Genomic DNA, 20153 nt, shown 5'->3' on the forward strand with positions numbered 1-20153 from the left:
ATTGTGCTAAAATAAACTCATACTTAAATTCCATTTTTCCATGAAAATTCTGAAGTCCCTTCATATATAGCTTTTTTAAAAACATATATTTTATTTTAACTTCATTTATTTATTTTTAACTTGACCAGAGAGGGAGAGAGAGAGAGAGTGAAAGAGAGAGAGGGCTTTGGAAAGTGAGAAAGCAAGCCGCCAGGTCCAGTACGCAAATGGTGAATGGCAGTCGAACATATGGGAGTTCAGCACCGTTAACCACCACACCACCTGCTGGCCCCCCTTCATATATACCTTTGTACTCTAATAGATGAGCCAGATAATGTAGGCTTCTGCTTGCAGCAAGACTAGTTTGGAGAACTCTGCCTCAAAAGTTTTGCTATCAAATTGGATCTACTTACCTCTTTCCTAGTTGCTTTTTCACAGAGTACAAAGAAGCAAATGAAGCCCCTGTCTGAGGGAGATTACAATCTAAATCCAGCAAGATTTCACTAATCTGGAAATGTTGTGCTGCCCAAGACATCTCCCCTCACAGGAACTCCCATAGGGAACCAGAATTAACCTGTTCTTGGGAAAGGATAAAAATAAGACCATTAATCGACCAAATCCAGCTAAGGATGAAGTCTATGCAATATCCAGCACTCTTCTGATTCATTGGAAATTTTAAAAATTCACACAAACATATTATCTTCCTTAAATGGTTCACATGTTAAGACATAGCTATAATATACAAACATAGACTATCATACTTAAACATGTCTGTACAGAAATTCCTACCCTTGTAGACTGCCTATATGATGAAATGTTCTTTAAATTAATAGTGGTATTTGTGTCTTTGTCATTTGCAGTATATTTCTGGATTTGGGAACGAATGTGCCTCAGAGGACCCTCGCTGCCCAGGTTCTCTACCAGAGGGACAGGTATGAGTGAGTAAAATGCTTAGAGAGCTTCAACTAGTAGGCCTGGATGACCAGCCCTTAGTCCAAAGGACCTCCATCCACCACCACTCTTCATTTCTATGAACTGTTTCATGAGTCATTAGGATAACTGGGATCCAGAGCAATGACAATACAAAGATTAAATTCGGAAAAATTCCTAAGGCAAAAACTTAAAAAACAAACAAAGAAGAAAACTGGAATGGCGATTACCTATGGCAAATAGACTTGACCCAAATTAGTAAAATTAACTGTAAGATTTCTGGGAAGACCCCCAAAGTTCTGGGATGAGGGGACTTTCTCAGAGTTCCCTTGAACAGCATAAGCTTTGAAACAATGAGAAAATAATAAGATGTGTTTAAAATGCATGCACAAAGATGTTCACACTAACTTTGTTTACAATAGTAAAAACAAAGCAAACAAAATAATTTTCAACACTTCTTAAAGAATTTTTTAGTATTATTTTTATTTTAAATTTTTAATTGTCAGAGGGTATGCACACTCACCTGAGAGAAAAGGCACACCAAAATAGGGTGCGGTCCTGTAGCAATTCACTCTCCTCCATTTTTCCATCCCATCAGGATTCTGGGCACACATGCACATGTGCACAGCATGTTCCCCAAGTCACTGGGGCCAGGACTCCAACCTCAGTTGGGTATATGGAATCCAGTTTCCTATGCACAGAACCTAACCCTCTTGCTATAGGGCCTGCCCTGAAGAATACTTTATGGCTTGAAAATATACTTATGATACAGTGTTCCTTAAGAAAAGAGGGCCAGCTGGTGTCCAGTGTTTAAGGCAGCTGGATCCTTCCTGGCTGACTATGCAATTCATGTCCTAGACCCAAGGTTTGAGAAAAACATGGAGTCTGCACACATGCATGCCCAAAATCCTGAGAGAGAAATGGGAAAGAAAAGATTGTGGTGTGATCATCCCCCATGGGGATGCTTTCTCAATTTCTCTCTCTCTCTCTTTCTCTTTCTCTCTCTCTCTCTGTCTCTCTCCAGTGAGCACATTTACCCTCTGAAAAATTGAAAAAGAAAAAGGAAAAGGAGAAAAAGAAGGCCTGATTATTGCAGGATTATACATTTCCTAGTTTCCCCATTCTATAGTATAAGAATGGAAAGAAATACATCAACATGTTAACTGAGTTATTTCTGTTTGCTGAGGTAATGGTGATATCATCTATTTTATAAATTGTCTACAATAAGCATGCATTACTTTTATAATCAGGGAGAAAGTTGACATAAAAAGTTACTGCAAGAAGTATATGTGGGTTGAGGATGGTCATGTACAGTGGCCCAGAGCATACCCATTTAGGGCAGGATTCCTCGACTAAGGTGATTAGTGGAAAAGTGGGATATTCTTTGGAATGATGTTGTTTATTGCCTCCTTTTCAGAATAACCCTCAAGTCTGCCCATATAATCTGTATGCTGAGCAGCTCTCAGGATCGGCTTTCACTTGTCCACGTAGCACCAATAAGAGAAGGTACAAAGATGAGATGAATTCTCATTTGCAGACTGTGGGAGCTGGGACCAGGACTTCATGCTGCCTATGATACCTAGATCATGGACTTCCAGGGCTCCCCAACATCTTGCTTCTTACTGGCTATGTTCTGGGGCATAGTCAGAGCAGAATGGGCCTCATCTCTAGCAGGAACCAAATAATTAATGGAAGAAGAGGTGGGAAAAGCTACACAGAGCCAGGAAAAAACACATGTTCAGTTCATTGCAAATTCTAGCCTGTATCCAAATGTACTCAGGGAATGTTTCTGAGTCTGACCTCTTTCTAAGGATCCTTCAGTTGGATTTTGGTTTTTGTTTTTCATGTTGTTTTCTTTTTATGATGATTAAGTCATAATTATGGAAGCGTCGAGCAATGTATTCCTCAGCTGACTGGAAGCATTATGTTCTTGGCATGAAAATTATTGGCTGATCTAATCTTGGGTATTTGAAAGGTCATGTATTATGGCCCCTTGTGGTTTGAATTAATAAGGTTTTGCTCTTTGGAATTTGCCTTTTCTGGAAACCAGCACATTCATTAGCACAGTATGTCATATACCATGTTCCCTCCAATCCTACAAGTCACGTCAATGAACTTGCTCCCTTGATTAACTCCTATGGGGCAGGTTGGATGCAGTAGATGTGGTTTGGGGAGGCAGTAAGAGTTGTGATTTAAATAAGCAGTGTCTAATTGTAGGAATTTCATGCCAAGGCATCTGTGAAGAGGGATTAGAGATTTGGGGAGGGCAGTCGACCTTGTACTTCTTAGTAGGAGGGACTGGGTTTATCTCCACAGGGTCTTCCTGAGAAGCAAATGCAATAATATGAAAGCACAAGAGACCACACAAATGATAAAGATTGTTTCCTTCCTACTCTGGATCGGGCTCCCTGAACCTCGGTGTTGGTTCCTTCCTTTCTAGCTGTGTGGCCTTCAGCAAATCATCTACCCTCTTAAACTTTCTAGTTCTTTGTTTGTGAAATGAAGGTAACTTTAGTACAGATTGAACATCCTAATCCAAAAATTCCAAATCCAAGACACTCTAAAACTCAATACTTTCTGAGCTCTGACATGATGCTACAAGTTGAAAGTTCCACACCTAACTTTATGTCAAAACTCTGTAATCGAAAAATAGTATATAAAAGTATTTCCAGGCTATGTGTACAAGGTATATATAAAACATAAGTGAATTTTGTGTTTAGGCTTGGGTCCCTACACAAGTTATCTTCTGTATATGCAAATATTCACAAATTAAAAAACTAAAAATCGGGACCAGCAGTTAGTTGGTAATGGCTATGTTGCTGGACTCCCATGTAGTCAACTGCGGTTCGCGTCCCGGACCCAGTGGCTTAAAACTCACGCTGGGCGCATGTGCGTGCGTGCCTAAGATCCCGAGAGGAGAATGGAGGAGAAGGGATTGCGGCGTGGCCATCCCCCCTGGAGGGTGATTTCTCACTTTCTGTCTCTCGTCTCTCTCTGTCTGTCTGGCAAGCGCACGTGCCCTATAGCAAAGGCAGGCGCGCGTGCCCTAAAGAAAAAAAAAAAAAAAAACTGAAAATCAAAAATCTGAACATATCAGGTCCTGAGCACTGCAGATAAGAGATATTCAACCTATGCTTTCACAGTTGTGGTGAAGGGTAAAGGAAAGAATGTGTACCGAGTGTTCAGCACACTGCCTGGTACACGGATAGTGCTCATGTAATGTTAGTTATCACCACAATCACCACTATTGCCACCACAGCAGTCTCCACCTCAGTTCCACGGTATCCCTAGAAAGCTGTCAGAGACCCAAGCATGAGATACGACAGGTGCTGTGTTACAATGTCGGTATCAATATTGCTTTTCTCTCGATAGATAAGTACATGGAGGGAGGGAAGGAGAGACGAAGAAACTGCCCCATATATGTCAAAAATCCGTAGTTAATTCTATCGCTATTTAATCATCCCTCTCTGCAAACCCAAATAGACAAGGCAAGGTAAGCACACAGACAATTCCTGTCCACTCTAATTTATGACAACCTGCCCTCCTGACTATGTTCTTGACTTTATGGTCCATCCACTCACAGGCCACCTGGTCTCTGAATTCTGCTGCCTGCTCCCATTATTCAGCAGTATCTGCAGCCAGCAGGACCTGAGCTCTGTTCCAGGAGGCTGAAAAGGAGCTGTTGGCATTTCATTAAGAAGCTGGCATTGTTCCCTGAATCAGAATTAAATCTCTGTCCAGGGCAATGTAGTGCTACCTAGGGAGTTTTATATATCCAACTTAAAAAAAAAAAAAAAATAAGGGACACTAGGCATAGCTCACCCATCTGTTTATAACTTTCCAAAGGTATTCACAAGAATGTTGTGAAAATGCTCCAGATTCCCAGTGGAAAGATGGGACTAGTCTCATCCATAGGTGGCCCAGCCTGAAATTATTAGTTACTGCTTAAGGCACAGAGTTCAGAGCCACCACAGAACTATTAGTGAGTTTGTCTATCGGGGATTTATTTTTACTAGGTAAGTTAACTGAATCTTTGGGTGAGAGTCAGGCTAGAAAATATGGACAATTTGGACTGTGACAAAAATCCAGATAATAAGGAAGGACAGACAATTCAACAAGCATCTGCTAAATGAGCACCAACTGTATGCCAGTTTAAGTACACGAATTCCTTGAGTCCTTGCAACAATTCCAGAAGATAAGGATGAAGAACACGGCACCCAGGGTTACACAGCTGTTTCTTAGACATATGCACATACACTGGATGCCACATACTACTGGGAGCTGGAGAGGCTCGGTAAGGCCAGTGTCTGAGGTCAGATCATCAAGAACTGGAAGAATCAAATGGAAACTGAATGGATCTAGCCCATTTATTTCCTAGATGGCTCTTTTTTGTTTTTTGGGCCAGGACAACTCCATCCACTGAGATGGGCTGTCTTTGGGCTTAAAGGGCCAAAGCCTTTTAAAGCAAATCCGGTCTTTGATCATCAGAAGTAGGGTCCCTCTTCCTCCTGCACCTTGATGGGGTAATGGCCTCTAGAAGGACTTGGGGATCTCTTAGTTTCAGTGTCCTCCTCAACTTCACCTGATGTTCTCCTCACCTGGAGGAATCAGCCAGGATTTCTTCATCAGGGTCTTCTTCCTTTTCTAAAGCCTGAGATCTGATCCTGGCAGAAAGATTTTTGGATCAGGCCTTGACATATGAATATAGTGAAACTTAAAAACTAAAAGAAAAGAAAGAAAAACAAACAAAGTCGTAAATGTATTATAATAACCATGGCCATGTGCTCATAATTTCAAAGTATAGAAGTTACTTAAATCTCTTCCAAATTAATATCAAAAAGACAACCCAATAGAAAAAAAAAGAATTATATAAATAATTCATAGAAAAAGTACAAAGACCCAGTAAACAAATGAACAGATTATCAACTTTATTCATAATAAGGGAAATATGAAATAATACTCCATATTTGTAAGGATATAGGTCATCAGGCACTCTTACACACTATTGGTATGAAAATATAGTCATCAGATATTTGGCAATTTTGCTTATGTGTGCATTGGAAATACTTGAGAGAATTACAATAAAAGTGTTAGCATCTAATGTCTCTGAGGAATAGCCCCAAAGAAATTGGAGGATGAAAAGCCATTTATTTGGGACCAGCAGTTAGTGTAATGGCTATGTCTCTGACTCCCACGTAGTTGACCTCTGTTCGAGTCCCAGACCCGGTGGCTTAAACACAAGCCAGGCAAGTGTGCATGCATGCCCAAGATCCTGAGAAGAGAATGGAGGAGAAGGGATTGCGGTGTGGCCATACCCCCTGGCAGGGTGATTTCTCGCTTTCTGTCTCTCTGTCTCTCTCTGTCTGTCTGTCTGGCGAGCACAAGTGCCCTATAGCAAAAAAAAAAAAAAAAAGTCATTTATTTTTCAGGACCTTTGAATTACTTAAATTATTTTTACCACTGGTGGGTCTTACTTTCACAATTATAGGAGAGAAAAAAATCTATTTAGATTTTTAAAATACAGATATCATCCACATTTTATCAATCAACATAGAAGTCATTCTCCTTACCTTCCAGAGCAAGGATTAGTAACCTACAGTGTATATATTTTCTATGGCTTTTCCTACACAGATAAACCTGAAAGTACTTCTTCTTTCACAGTTGCTGGGAAAGACAATTTTTCATTGTTTTGGCTGCATGAGACTAACAACCTGAAGAGTGGTGGGTGGAGTGGAAAGATGAGAAAAGGCCAGGGCAATGGGCAGCAAGTGGCCAGTTAGGAGAGATGCTATGTCAGCCTCTCAGCAAGCCCCCAGAGTGTTATCTTGAGTGTCTTCCTGATGGGACTTCCTGGGCCAGTCTGTTAATCACAGAGAACATTACCCTAAGTCTTCTGTGTTCTTGTTTACCCCAGCTGGTTGTACAGAATTCTACCTTCAGTTTCTCACAAGCCCTTTGAATCCTTTGATCAAGGCCATCTCACTCACAACTGGGATGAAGTTGATCCTGATCCTAACCAGGTAACCTAGTCCTGTGAATCGGAATTTACTGTGTATCCAAATAGAAGTATTTAAATAAGGGCAGGGCCTTTGAAACGCCATCCTTGCTAGAGGGTATGTATGCTCTTCAGAGAGAAAGAAAGAGAGAGGAAAACCCCCCAGTGGATGTGGTCATGCCACAAACCCTTCTCCTCGATTTCTCTATCCTATTGGATTTGGGGAACACCTGCCTAGCGTGTTTTTTAAGCTACGAGGACCAGAATTCAAACCAAAGTTGGCCATGTGGGATCTGACTCCCTTAACCACTAAGCTATGGAAGCAGATTGACAGCTTTTTTCAAAGAAATGCTAATATATGTACCTTTTTGCTCAAACTTGGGTGGGAATTTGGGAACTGATTGTGTATTTGCATGCGTGTGTGTGTGTGTAGGAGCTAGCGTTTCTAGATTAATGACATATATATAGGCACAAGAGTGAATCAGACTTGGTAGAAGTATCCACGAAAATAAATGAATGGAAATTACATAGGCCAGTCAAAATATCTACATGCCCATAGGTTGGTTGGTCTATTTGTTTTTAATCTAAATTTACCATGGTATATAGAAAATATAGTCAATGCTGGCATCTCTGAAAAAAGGCTTCTGAAATCTGATATAGGGTTAGAAGTCGTGTTGTCTGAGCTGGATGCTGTAATTCTATTGTGGTGAGAACAGATTTTAGACTAGAGACTTCCTTTCTTTGCCTGAGAGTTTCCTTCTTTCAGTCTAGTGATAAGTGGATTCTTTTTCTGGGTATCAGTATTATTCATATACTTTGCTTGCAGCAACGAGACAGACCCAGTTCTGTAACATAATGTACTAGCTCTTCTTAAAAAAACAAAACAAAACAAAAAAAAACTCTCTGAGAACCCCAGTGTTTTGCCTTTGCCCTGAGTTTAAGCACCCATCACTAAGAACAGGTATATAGACAGGAAGAAAACAGATTTGGATTTGCCTCCCTGGCTCTAGGCTGACCATCTGTGTCCTTGTCCCCAGTTATACTATGGCCTCTGCCTTGCAGAGCTATGTATGCAAAGACTGCATGTTCATAGATGTGAACATGTTTCACACAGTATCCAGCACACAGTAGACATGAACCATGACTGATCGTGCCACTGGACATGGTGGTGGGGCATATAATCTCAGAATGTATATTCGGGTGACTCTGTTTTTTCATTTTGTATTTTTTTAATTCTTAGATCCTATCTTCTCTTTCTCTCTCTCTCTCCCCCTCCTCTCTCCTCTACTCTCTCCCCTTCCAATATTCCAAGGAAACTTCCTGCTTGTCCTTTGTTTACCAAGACATTTTCTCTTTTCATGCAAGTCTCTACGTATCTCCTTCACTATTGGAATTTTTGTAAAATAAAAGCTACAGTTCATGATCACTTCTTGTTTCCTGCCATGCTCCATTTCTTCCCTTAATTATGAAAATCTCACAGAACTGAGGACCTGCTTGAATGCAATCCACCTCTCTCCCAACAGGGACAGACAGAAAAGGAGGTATTCAACATGAGAAAATAAATGTGAGTTTGCATTTTAAAATATGATCCTCACAGCCATTTTGAAACTGAGATATTCTGTCTAAGTAACTGACCCTTCAACCTGTTGAATAATTAATACATGAAGGAAACATCCTCCCAGGCCCCCTGCTGGCCTGTATGTTACCTCTGAGCATTTTCCGAAAAGGCAGCCCCTCCTCCAATCCCCAAGCCCTCAGACTGAGTCCAGCACAGGGGGAGGAGACTCAGGCCAACTTTCAGCTCCTACCTCCTCCCCTTCAACCTAAGGAAGCTCTTGGTGTGGCAGAACTTGAACAAGCAAAGTGAGGGCCCTGACTTCTCCTTGTGAAGTCTCTCACCCCCTGTCTTGGGCTCCTAACCTGTCTGGTTCTACCACCTTCTCTATCACTCTTGCCTCTGGGGTTGAGAGTACACCTGGCTGGCAGCCCATCCTTATTTCATTATTTATGTCCACTCCTCTCATAAAGGGCCAGGAAGCCTCTGCTCATTCTCAGAATCTGCTCGTCAGTGGTTACATTTCAAATTCTCTGATTTTCTCTTCAAGTTACAGTGGCCATGCTCATCTGTGTAATTAACAACAAGGTTTGATGGCTTTAGTAACAAGACTCCATCCTCATTTAGAAAATATAAAGGATGGACACCTATACCTTTGTAGGATTACCAGTCAGGCTAAAGCCACTTAAACATTTACTCTATGTGTGCTAGTTTGGGACGGTTGAAAAGGGATCCAGACCACAGGAAGTTTTCTAATTCTTTTTCTCAGGGGCCCAGGGAATCCTCAATTATATTCCTGACAATTCTCTCACATATTATTCAAAGAAAGAGTGGTTGTAACATCAGCAAGGAAGAAAAAAATTAAGCACAAAATTATCTCTGAAAATCCCTTAAGTCACCCATAAAGTTTAAAACACCTGTTTTCGTGAGTGCTACCCTGGATGGGAATTCCTATGTATACTAAGTCCGAGGACCATGGAGCTAGACTAAATGAAGGATTATAGGAAGAGTCAATAGGCAAATTCTGGGAATTTAAGTCATTTGGTCTTAAGGTAACAATTATGTCATAGGTGGCAAATGGAGTGGGCTGGAAGGTTCCAGTGGCCCTGCCTGCTCATCTCATTCACACCCATTATGTGAGCCTCCAAACCCTGATATGTCTTCATAGATTTGCTGGTTGTGTGAGAAACAGTGGGGCCATACTTCTCATGGCATAATTTCATTTACAGTGGATGATTAGGTATTAAGCCTAGCCTTTAAGGAAATGTGAGCGTAACGTGTAATATGCTCTGTAAAATACATTTATTATCTATTATTATTTTCATGACTACTGTTGCCACCTTTTACTTAACAAGAATATACCCCTTTGGGACCAGCAGATGGCATAATGGCTACATCCCTGGACTCCCACATAGTCTACCAAAGGTTGAGTCCCAGACTGGCTGCTTAAAACTCACGCTGAGTGCATGTGTGTGCGTGCCCAAGATCCCGAGAGGAAAATGGGAGAGTGGTGGTGGGCCATGCCTCCCGGGGGGGGGGGGCGATTTCCCTCTTATTCTGTCTCTCTATCTCTCTGTCTTTCTGGTGAGCACATACACCCTATAACAAAAAAAACTCTCTTTCTAAAAACAAACAACAACAACAAAAAAAACAAGAATATACCCCTTCAAGTTATCATTTTGAGGCACAGGTTGGCAGATCCATGGACAGTAACTCTGTTCTAATAGAAATTTTCTAGTTTTTACTTACTATGCAAGTAATATATATGTAGGAACTCAAATGATATAGAAATTAGCAAACTAGAAACTAGAAGTTCTCCATCATAGGTGAAAGTCAAGTGTATCTGTTGTACATGTTAATTCATTATTGTTAAATAAATTTTATTGTGTGTACTTGAGGCTTAAAACATGATGTGATGGGATACATATAGATAGTCAAAGTACAATGTTCATGATCGTGAAGTAGAGTAATGTATTTATTATCTCACATAGTTTTTTTGTGTATATGACAAGAATAGCTAAAAACTACACATTTGACAAAAATCACTAATGAGGGACCAGCAGTTAGCATAATGGCTATGTCGCTGGACTCCCATGTGGTCGACCGCGGTTTGAGTTCCTGATCTAGTGGCTTAGAACTCACGCCAGGCACATGTGTGTGGGTGCCCAGGATCCTGAGAGGAAGATGGAGGAGAAGGGATTGTGGTGTGGCCATCCCCTCGGGGGGGGGGGTGATTTCTCGCTTTCTGTCTCTCTGTCTCACTCTGTCTGTCTGACAAGTGCACACGCCCTATAGCAAAAACCTCTCTGGAAAAAAAAAAAAAAAAGCACTAATGAGATTTTATTAACTGTAGTCCCCATGTTGCATATTGTTGTATGGGGCTCTAGACTTATTTGTCCTTCATGTTTGCTACTCTGCATCCTTTAATAAATGGTTAATATACATTTTGATGGGGAAAATTGAGACAAATGCATTAGAAACTTGAGCTATTACAGAGTAGTCAGAAGAGCTGTATCTGAAGTTTCTTTCTGTCTAATAGACCCTCAATTCATGAAGAAGTCTTCAAAAAGTTCATGAAAAATGCATTTTATTGAAAAAAAAACTGAGCATGGATTTCAAAAATGTTTTGCACCACAATAAACTTGGACTTTAATTCCATTTTTCCACAAACATTTTGAAGTGTCTTTGCAGTGGATATTTCCTCCTCACTCCCTCTGTTTCCCATTCTACGCTGGCTTTATGTTCTCCTTGAATTTGTAAACATTGTCTTATTTAGAATTCCTGAACGCTTTCTGTATAGTAGCCACCAAATGAATTTATTCTCCAATATCTGCTCTGCTCAGTTGTGGCCCTGTGTTCTCACACTGGGGGAGATGTGCCTTCATGCACACGGGCTCCAGGAAGACAGAGGCTCATCGCCCTCCAGACCTGCCACCTGTATCACCTCTCATCAGCTTCCCTTGCCCTGATAGACACACCCCAGCTGTTCTTGCAAACTCTATCCTTTTGTCTTTTCATTTACGCCTTCTTGACAAGTTAATATGTCTTTCCAACTTTATGCTTCATTAATTAACTGCAACATTCCGTATTCATCACTTTCCCCCTTTAAAACCTTTTCCAATTATATCCCCTAGACTCTCACTGGGAGAGTCTGAGAAAATTATATTTAGTACCTAGCTGACAGTCCTTCCCAGCTGAGGCCTGTATGATAGGTATATCTTCACCTGTCATAGACCAAATCCAATACTTCATCAGTTTCACCAAGGACTCACTTTAATTGTCTCTGGAAATCTGAAGCCCCAAAACCTGCCTAGTTTCTTAAGTCTCATACTCAGTCCCAAAGAGCAATATTATCACCGTCATTTTTGATACCCTCCCAGGGAAATTGAGGCTATCCCTCCAAAACCCTCTATTTTCTTCAGTGTATAATTAATCAGTCATCCAAGAGTAATGTTCTCTTTTTGAGTATATACTTGCACTTCCAAAAGTCCATGGAAAAATTAAAGTACAAGCTTAATTTTATGCAAACAATTTTTGAAATCTATGCAGTTTTTTAATAATACATATTTTCCACGTACTTTTTGAATACCCTCCTTATATTTAAATTCAGCCTGGGTGCACATATATTTACTCTATTAATATCTCATATAAGTATATGTAATTTTATCATATGTCTTCCTTTAATTTCTGTAATCTCAGAATTTAATGAAGAAATCTGCATCCAATTTAACCAAGATTTTACAGATTTCAATTAGCATTCCTGAATCAGCACTCCTCGTTAGAGGTCAGAGCCCTTTAAAATTGATTTTTCTATTACTACATCCCTGACCTCTGAATCGTTGGAAATTCAGACTCTTGACCCAGCTGGGTCTCAGCTAGGGAAATTACTTCTTAATTCTCAATAGTATAATTTGGATTAAGTAAGAAACACCTCAAAGACCAATCATAAAATTCCTTCTGTCTCTAGTATATGAAAGTTATAAAAATCATTTCCACTCTGCCATTCACTTTCTCTCTCTCTTTCCATCTTCTGTATCTCACAAATCTAACTTTTAAAAATCTAACACATATCATTAATTTCCATGTCATTAATTGTCACCTCTCTGCAATGATTTACGAATCTCTCCCCCAACTTCCAAACCCATATTGGACATTGCTATATATATGTGCCACCCATCAGGTTCCATACTAAAGTCAACATAGTCCCATCCAAACTATCTTCTTTGCCTGACTTTTCTAGGTCTGTTACTGACAAAAACCATTTTTTCAAACATCCAGATTTGAATCCTTAGAGTCATCTTTGAGAGCTTCTTGTCCTCCCTCTACATGGGATGAGGTACTAAGTCCATAGAATGGTGATTTTCAAGGTATACATGTGAGTAGCCAGGAGAGACACATTGGGTGATACACACGGCCAAGATACTATGCTTCACAGTCTGAGACCACTGGGAGGCCCAGGTTCAATTCCCAGTCCAACCTAAAAACCAGGCATGGTGATGTGTGCCTGTAATCCCAGTGGCTCAGGAGGATTATGAGCTCTAGGCTGGCTCTAGACCACGCCTTGAGAAGTACACCTGAAGTGTTTGTTTCTAAATGTCTTTGGCTCCCTCCTTCGCTTGGTGGTTCGGACCTCATTTACTCTTACTGGGAATATTCTGTTGGCCTCCTGACTTATTTCTGTGTCTTCCCTCTCCGATCCTGTCCCACACCCTGCTGCCAGATTCAGCTTGCTAAATTATCACTTCAAAACTCTTTAATCCCATCATCACTCCTCCCCTTCTTGTCCAGACAGTCAAGTTCAGGCTCTCAAAAAAGGTGACCAAAAGCCCTGATCCACTGTCATAGACTCTCGTTTTAGAGATTTTTTTTTTTCTACAGGGTGTGTGTGCTCGCCAGAGAGACAGAGATAGAAAGTGAGAAATCACTCCCTAGTGGGGGATGACCACACTGCAATCCCTTCTCATCCGTTCTCTTGGGATTTTGAGCATGCTCACGCACACGCCTAGTATGAGTTTTAAGCCACCGGGTCTAGGACCCGAACCACAGTCGACTACCTGGGAGTCCAACAACATAATTATTACACTATCTGCTGGTCCACTGTAATAGACTTTTGAACACTCTACTTACTCCATGTCCCCTACCCACTAGTCACTACCATCCCCAAACAATACCTCGCCACGTTCTCTGGTTTGGGTATTTATACTTTTATCTACCTGGAATTTCCTCTTCTTCTCTCACAAATATCCACCCATCAAAATCTCGCTCATAATTTAAAACTTATTTTAGATATTACTTTATTTACTCTTTTCTATATTTCTCACAGTTTCGAGATCTACATAGTAGATCACAAGTATTTGTTGAATTTGTTCCCTGGTAGCTCAAATCACATAACCCTTGAAACAGACTGGACTGCATTTCCCTAAATGCATTCATTGGCACTTGCCAGCATCGCACTGCACGTTGCCCTATTCAACCCTTTCGGATGGCTCGCTAGCACCAAGCATAAAACCTGGCACACAGACAAGTTCAATAGATATTATTTGAATGAATTAATTAAGAGGATTGGGCACAAATGCTCACCCTAAAGGAGGGCTAGGGTCCCAGGAGTCAGACTGGGCCAGGGACAACTCAGCACGGGAGGAGGAGTAAATTCAGGTCAGTTTAGAAGAGCAAGAGCAAGAGCAAGACCATTTAAAAAGGGTGAAGCCTGGGTTCAGGAGCAATAGAGATCATGAATTGTTTGGGAAGTAGATCAAGGCAGCTAATATCAAATATTAAGAAGAGCTAAGATGAGACTAGCAGTTAGCATAATGGCTATGTCACTTAACTCCCATGTAGTCGACCGTGGATCAAGTCCCAGACCCAGTGACTTAAACTCACACTGGGCGTGTGTGCGTGTGTACCCAAGATCCCAAATGGAGAAGAAGGGATTGTGGCGTGGCCATCCCCTGGGGAGTGATTTCTCACTTTCTGTCTCTCTGTATCTCTCTGTCTTTCTGGAGAGCGCACATCCCCTATAGCAAAAACCTCTCCAAAAAAAGAAGAGCTAAGAAAACGTTAATATCAGTTCTTAGAAAAAATATAACTGTTCTAAATATCAGTCTTCTCACTTTTAAAATAGAGATAAGAATCACAGAAGCCTCAGAAAGTTCTTGTAAGAATTGAATGTCATCTAACAAATATTTATTGAATGACTGTATGTTCTATGCTCTATACTTAAAGCCCTTAGCTTTGCATTTGAGGGCAAGGTCAAATGAGAATCTAAGTTTCTATCTGGATGATGGTTCATCTTTTTCTGTAGCTCATGAAGGACTTTTGAAAGTCTAAACAAATAACTAGAATTCTTACCTGTTCTCTTTCTTGCTGCCTCAAAGAATTCCAATGGATCCATCAAAGAAAGCCTGATTTCTCTTCACAAATCATGCTACCATTTTTCTCAAATTTCTAGATTTGCTGAAGAATTCAACGAGCCACTATTTCTGTTTTTGTCATTGTTGTTTGTTTGTTTTTTAATTTGCCAGAGGGGTGTGTGTGTCCTGGAGAGAGACGAGAAGGGGGAGAGTGAAAAATCATGCCCTATGATGAGGGATGGTCATGCCACAATCCCCTTATCCTCCATTTGTTCCTCCTTTTGAGATTTCAGAAATGCACACACATGCCCCAGTATGTTTTTCAAGTCACCAAGTCTGGGTCTCTAACCACACAGTTGGCCATGTGGGATCCAACCACCTCAACCATCAACCACTAGCTTACTCAAATTGCTTTGTTCACCCCTACCTTCCATCATCTGAATTGAAACTCAACAGCCATAGCTGCTTATATCAATTACATACATTGTGATCACTATTTCACTTACAAGTAACTTCAAAATTCTTGGATAAATAGTACTGACTTCTAATGATATGTCTACCTCTAGCCATCCAACTTAGTTGAGTCCAAGACAGTTTGGGACAGAATTTCAGTAAATCAAATAATCTCAGTGTTGAAAGAGCTATTCAGATGAACTAGCTCAACTTCTAATCTTCTGACTCTGCAAATATTGAGGTCAATTCTCTGATCTCTCTTTTCATCTCTAAGCATAAATTTTGAATCTTGATCATTAAATGTTACCAATGATTCTCTGTTTTCTTACTTTGGTAATCTTAAAGAAATTGTAATTCTAATTTTGGGCACACTTTAAGATACTTTCATTTTTTTGACCACCTCATTTCTAAAAAGTTAAAGTTTATTTTCGAATAAAATTTTCAGAATACAGCTGTGAAATATGTGAAGCAGTTATAGAATAAATAGACAAAAACCACAATTATAGTTGGAGACTTCCATATCCTTCTCTTGACAATTGATAGAACAACTGGACAGAAAATCAGAAAGGGTATAGAGATATACAAAGAACTGACTTATATTTTGGAAATAATCTTTGACCTTTTGAAAACATTTGTCAATTTACTAGCTATTGTTTTAATGCCATTTGACTTCCAAAACAGAAAATCACAAATTTGCTTTAGTCTTTTTCTTTAAAATACAAGCAATATTCTCAGTGCCTTATATTTATATTTACGCATCCACTCACTCATTCAACAAATATTTATTGATGCCTACTAAAGTCAAGACATTGCATTGGGTGTTATGATTGATGTCATTGTTTTTACATGTTTAATAATTAAACATTAAGGGGTTATATATTTAGCAATAATATGCAGTATGAATAAAATAAACTATTAAAAGTCTGACCAGGCTGCCATATCAAAATACCATAGACTAGGTGGATTAAACAACAAAAATTTATTATCTCACAATTCTAGAGACCAGAAGTCTCAGATCAAGGTGCCAAAGGGGTTGATGTCTGATAAGCGCTCACACTTTAGCTGCAGAGGCCACCTATATCCTCACATGACCTTTCCTCTGAGTACATTGGAAAGAAAGAGATCTCTTTTGCTTTTATAAAGCCACAATCCTATCAGACTAGGGTCCCATACTTATGACTTCACTAAATTTTAATTATGTCCTAAAGTCCTATCTCCTAATATGGTCAGATGGGCAGTGGGAGTTTCGACATATGAATTTGGGAGAGGATACAATCCAGTCCGTAAGGACTAAATCTGTTAACAAACATCCTTTACTTCTTTTAGACGCTCTCCTCTGAGTAGTATTACGGACCTACAGTCCTCACCAGCATGAAATAAATAAATAAATAAATAAATAAATAAGAAGGAAAGAAAAAAGAAAGAAAAAGCATGCGGGCGCATACACACAATCCAAACAGAGCAAGTAACTTGCCAGAGGTCACAGAGTACATGGAACAGAGGCAGTAGCAGAAACCAAATCTCCTGGCTCAGCCCAATGCACTGCCTCTTGGTCTGGCCTTGGATCAGAGAATGACTGCTCTGTAGCATTCAATTAAGCTGAGCATCTGTCTTAGCGGGGAATGTTTCTACCCTGTGGACTCTTCCTCTTCCTCCTCTCCCCAGTCTCCGATTCATACAATATCACATCAGAGTTTCCAAAGAAAATCTCCTGCCGGAGAGTCCAAAACTAGCTTCCTCTTATGAGTACTGAGTTTATCAGAACCCCTGGGAGTTATTATTATTCATGATATAGGCCCTTACAACGTAAATAGACTCTATATAATCTGTTGCCCTCAAACCCAACAGATGGGTACCATCTCTGTACCATCTGTACCATCTCTGTCTTTTGAAGGGAATTACATTTTGCATTAGAGAAGGTTATCAAGGCTATTGCCTCAGCTGGGATGTGCATCCTAATGAAGGCATATTCCCAACCATCATGTGGTTTCCTTTCTATCTCCTACCTCAGGCGCTCTCTCCTTATGAGTTGAGGGCTAATGTGCTACAAAAGACCTTGAAACACTGACCAGCAGACCATTAGCCTCTGGTTCAGGCTTTTCCACTCACATAAGAAGCTTTCTCTGAGGGTTAGGACTATAATTATTTCTTCCCACAACAAGGATTCTAACTTCAGGCAGATGTACAAAGGCGTTGTCCCAGTGCTACCAACTAGGCAGCCCTTCCTCTCCATTCCCCTGCTATTGGACACGCTCTCTCTTCTTTCTTCTCTTTGTTTTTGTTTGTTTGTTTTGTTTTCCCTCTTCTTCTCCTTCGATTTTTAAAACCTTAGACTGCTATTATTTAAACATCTTTGCTACTTGGTAGCTTGCGATGTCATTGCCACAGCTTAAAAAGACATCGCAATTAATTGACTGGTTGGTTGGTTGGTTGGTTGACTGAGTAGACTTTTCTGAGCATAATACTTGGTTCAGCAATACAAGAATCACAGAATCTTTGGGTCAGATGTGCTAATTCTTAACATTAGGAGAACTTAAAAAAAAATACTGATGCCTTGGCCTCACCTTCACAGAGTCTGATTTAATTTGGTCCTGGTCCCAAAGCTGTCCAGGTGATGCTCATGGGTAGCTGGGGTTGAGACTCTCTAGAGAGGGTTAAATGGTTGCCCAGGCAACCATTGATCTGCTACTTAAATCATTTCCATTGGGAAATCTAAAATTATGTCTCTTTTTGAATCTAAGAGTCTATGTAATAGTATCTTCCAGAAAATGTTCCTGGGTATACAAACTCTGCATTGCTATAGAGAGTAGCAGCAGGTAGTGGTTAGTAGTAGAAAACAAGAATCCCCCCTCAAAAATCCAGCCGTTCTTAGCTGTGGTTCCTCCTGCTGGCAGAGAAATATCCTCCAAGGTTAGTAGTTTGAGACCAGGGGAAACACATCCTCCAAGTGACATTTGAGAATGTCTGGAGACATTGTTGGTTGTTACAACTTGGAAGAGTGTGCTACTGGCATCTAGTGGGTAGAGGTGGGGGATGCACCACACACAGGACAGCGCCCCACAACAAAGGTGCAAGATGTCGGTGGTGCCAAGGTCGCTGAGAAACCCTCTCCCAGATTTTTGCTTTCAGGCTCCTTCGCCTCCTCTAGGAGATACCATCCTTCATGGAATTAGTCCTCAAGCATTTCCTTCTCTCTGACTCATGGCTTCAACAATGCTTTTCAAATCAGTATTTTGCACCCTTTTAAAATAGTATCAGAATGTGATCCTCCTCCTTTGCTTTTAAGAAATGAAGGCTGTTGCCTGTGCATGTCAGAGAGGCCGCATAATCCCAGCGCCTCCTTCGCCCAGCTGGCTGCCTTTCTGAAATACAGAATACGCTGAGCTCCAGCACCTGAATGAGGCCCTGCCTACCTGCCTTGACGGTACTCCACAGCCAATGGAGCAGCCCTTGGGGTGCAGGTCATTCCATGGGATACATCCCAGGCCTATTGGGTTTTTTAGCTGCCAGCCTGGCTGGGTCAGGCATGCTGCCAAGTTGATTAATAAGTGCTGGGCTGACACTTTGAGTAGAGACTGGACCTGCTGCTTTTTTCTCCCCACTTCCTTAGATCATTTCATTATTAAATTAAAGATTGTTGTGATTTCAACTGAACTGTCAGGCAGCCTGGGGACAAACGCAGCGTTTGGTGAAGAAACTGAACGTTACTGAATCCCATCCCAGCTGGGTGCTTTTTCTTTCTGTTAAAGAAATAATTCAAAACCCCAAGGGCTGGAAGTAGAAGTAGAACCTTCCCCTGCAGTGTCAGGAGCCCACACAGAGAGGCTGCCGTGCCAGGAAAGGGAGCTGAGTATAAATAGCATGAAAAGCAGCATCAGTCAAAACTCACTGATGTGCCTCAGCAAAATGTTAAAAGAAACAAACAGCTTCCTAAAGAGGAAGCAAGGACTTATATATAAATATGAAGTGCTAAGGGACAAAGACAGTTTATGTTCGTATAGGTTTAAATATGTACACATACGTGTGCACACATGCACACACGTGCACATGCACACACAGAAACAGAGCCCCTTTAAGAAAATGATGGATAATCACTAATTTTAAAATAAAACCACAAAGGGCCTCATAGGGGGAGTAACTGTCCTTTCTCTTCTGTCTTACTAATGCTTTTTATGTAGAAGGTCTATGGTGTCCCCTTGTGAAATCATTTTTCTATGCGTGTATTTTTTCCAGCTTCGATGGAAACCATTTGAGATTCCAAAAGCATCTCAGAAGAAAGTGGACTTCGTGAGCGTAAGTCAATCCTACCCACACCTTCCCACCGTGCTCTGCTCCCTCGGTGAGCAATCCAGCCACTTGCAGGCTGAATGCCAAGCAGAAGCAGCCTTGCTTGGAGGCATGGAGACAAAGCCACCTGTGTGTGCCCTGGGGGCTGGCAGAGAGATGTCTTACTTACAGCCACCATATAGCCCTTGGCACTCAACGTCTCAGAAAGTCCAATAGAAATTGACGTTTTCTGCCTCAAGCTCTGTGCTTGCCGCTAAAACAGGGGCTCTTCACCTTTTTGTTCCACAGACCCCTTGAATAGCTTGGTAAAGTCTGTGTGTTTAAACATACAAAGCAATTTACACAAAATGACAAAGAAGCCAATTATATTGAGATACATGACTAAAATATTTTTTAAAACAAATTTGGTTTTGTTTACAGTCTTATATTGACTATAAATCACATCAATATTCTTATCGATGTAAAACTAATCATAAGATCTATGGAAAAGTCAAATCTCTGTTACAAGTATGAGCATAAATGCTATTTTGAAATATCTATAAAAATGGTAATCTGATATAAAAATACCCATGCTTTCTATTATTGACAAGATTACCGGCATTCC

At 40.6% G+C, this 20153-nt stretch overlaps 1 protein-coding gene across 1 annotated transcript in view; it reads left to right on the plus strand.

Moving 5' to 3' along the window:
* The window catches only part of HGD (homogentisate 1,2-dioxygenase), a 47278-nt gene that overhangs the window by 5628 nt on the left and 21497 nt on the right, over positions 1-20153 (plus strand). The window contains exons 2-5 of the mRNA XM_006146705.3: positions 840-911; positions 2327-2415; positions 6824-6929; positions 19496-19555. Coding sequence (XP_006146767.1) covers positions 840-911; positions 2327-2415; positions 6824-6929; positions 19496-19555 — 327 coding nt within the window. The remainder of the gene's footprint in view (positions 1-839; positions 912-2326; positions 2416-6823; positions 6930-19495; positions 19556-20153) is intronic.

The sequence above is a fragment of the Tupaia chinensis genome, unplaced genomic scaffold (assembly GCF_000334495.1).
Source record: "Tupaia chinensis unplaced genomic scaffold, TupChi_1.0 Scaffold000185_1, whole genome shotgun sequence".
NCBI lineage: Eukaryota > Metazoa > Chordata > Mammalia > Scandentia > Tupaiidae > Tupaia > Tupaia belangeri.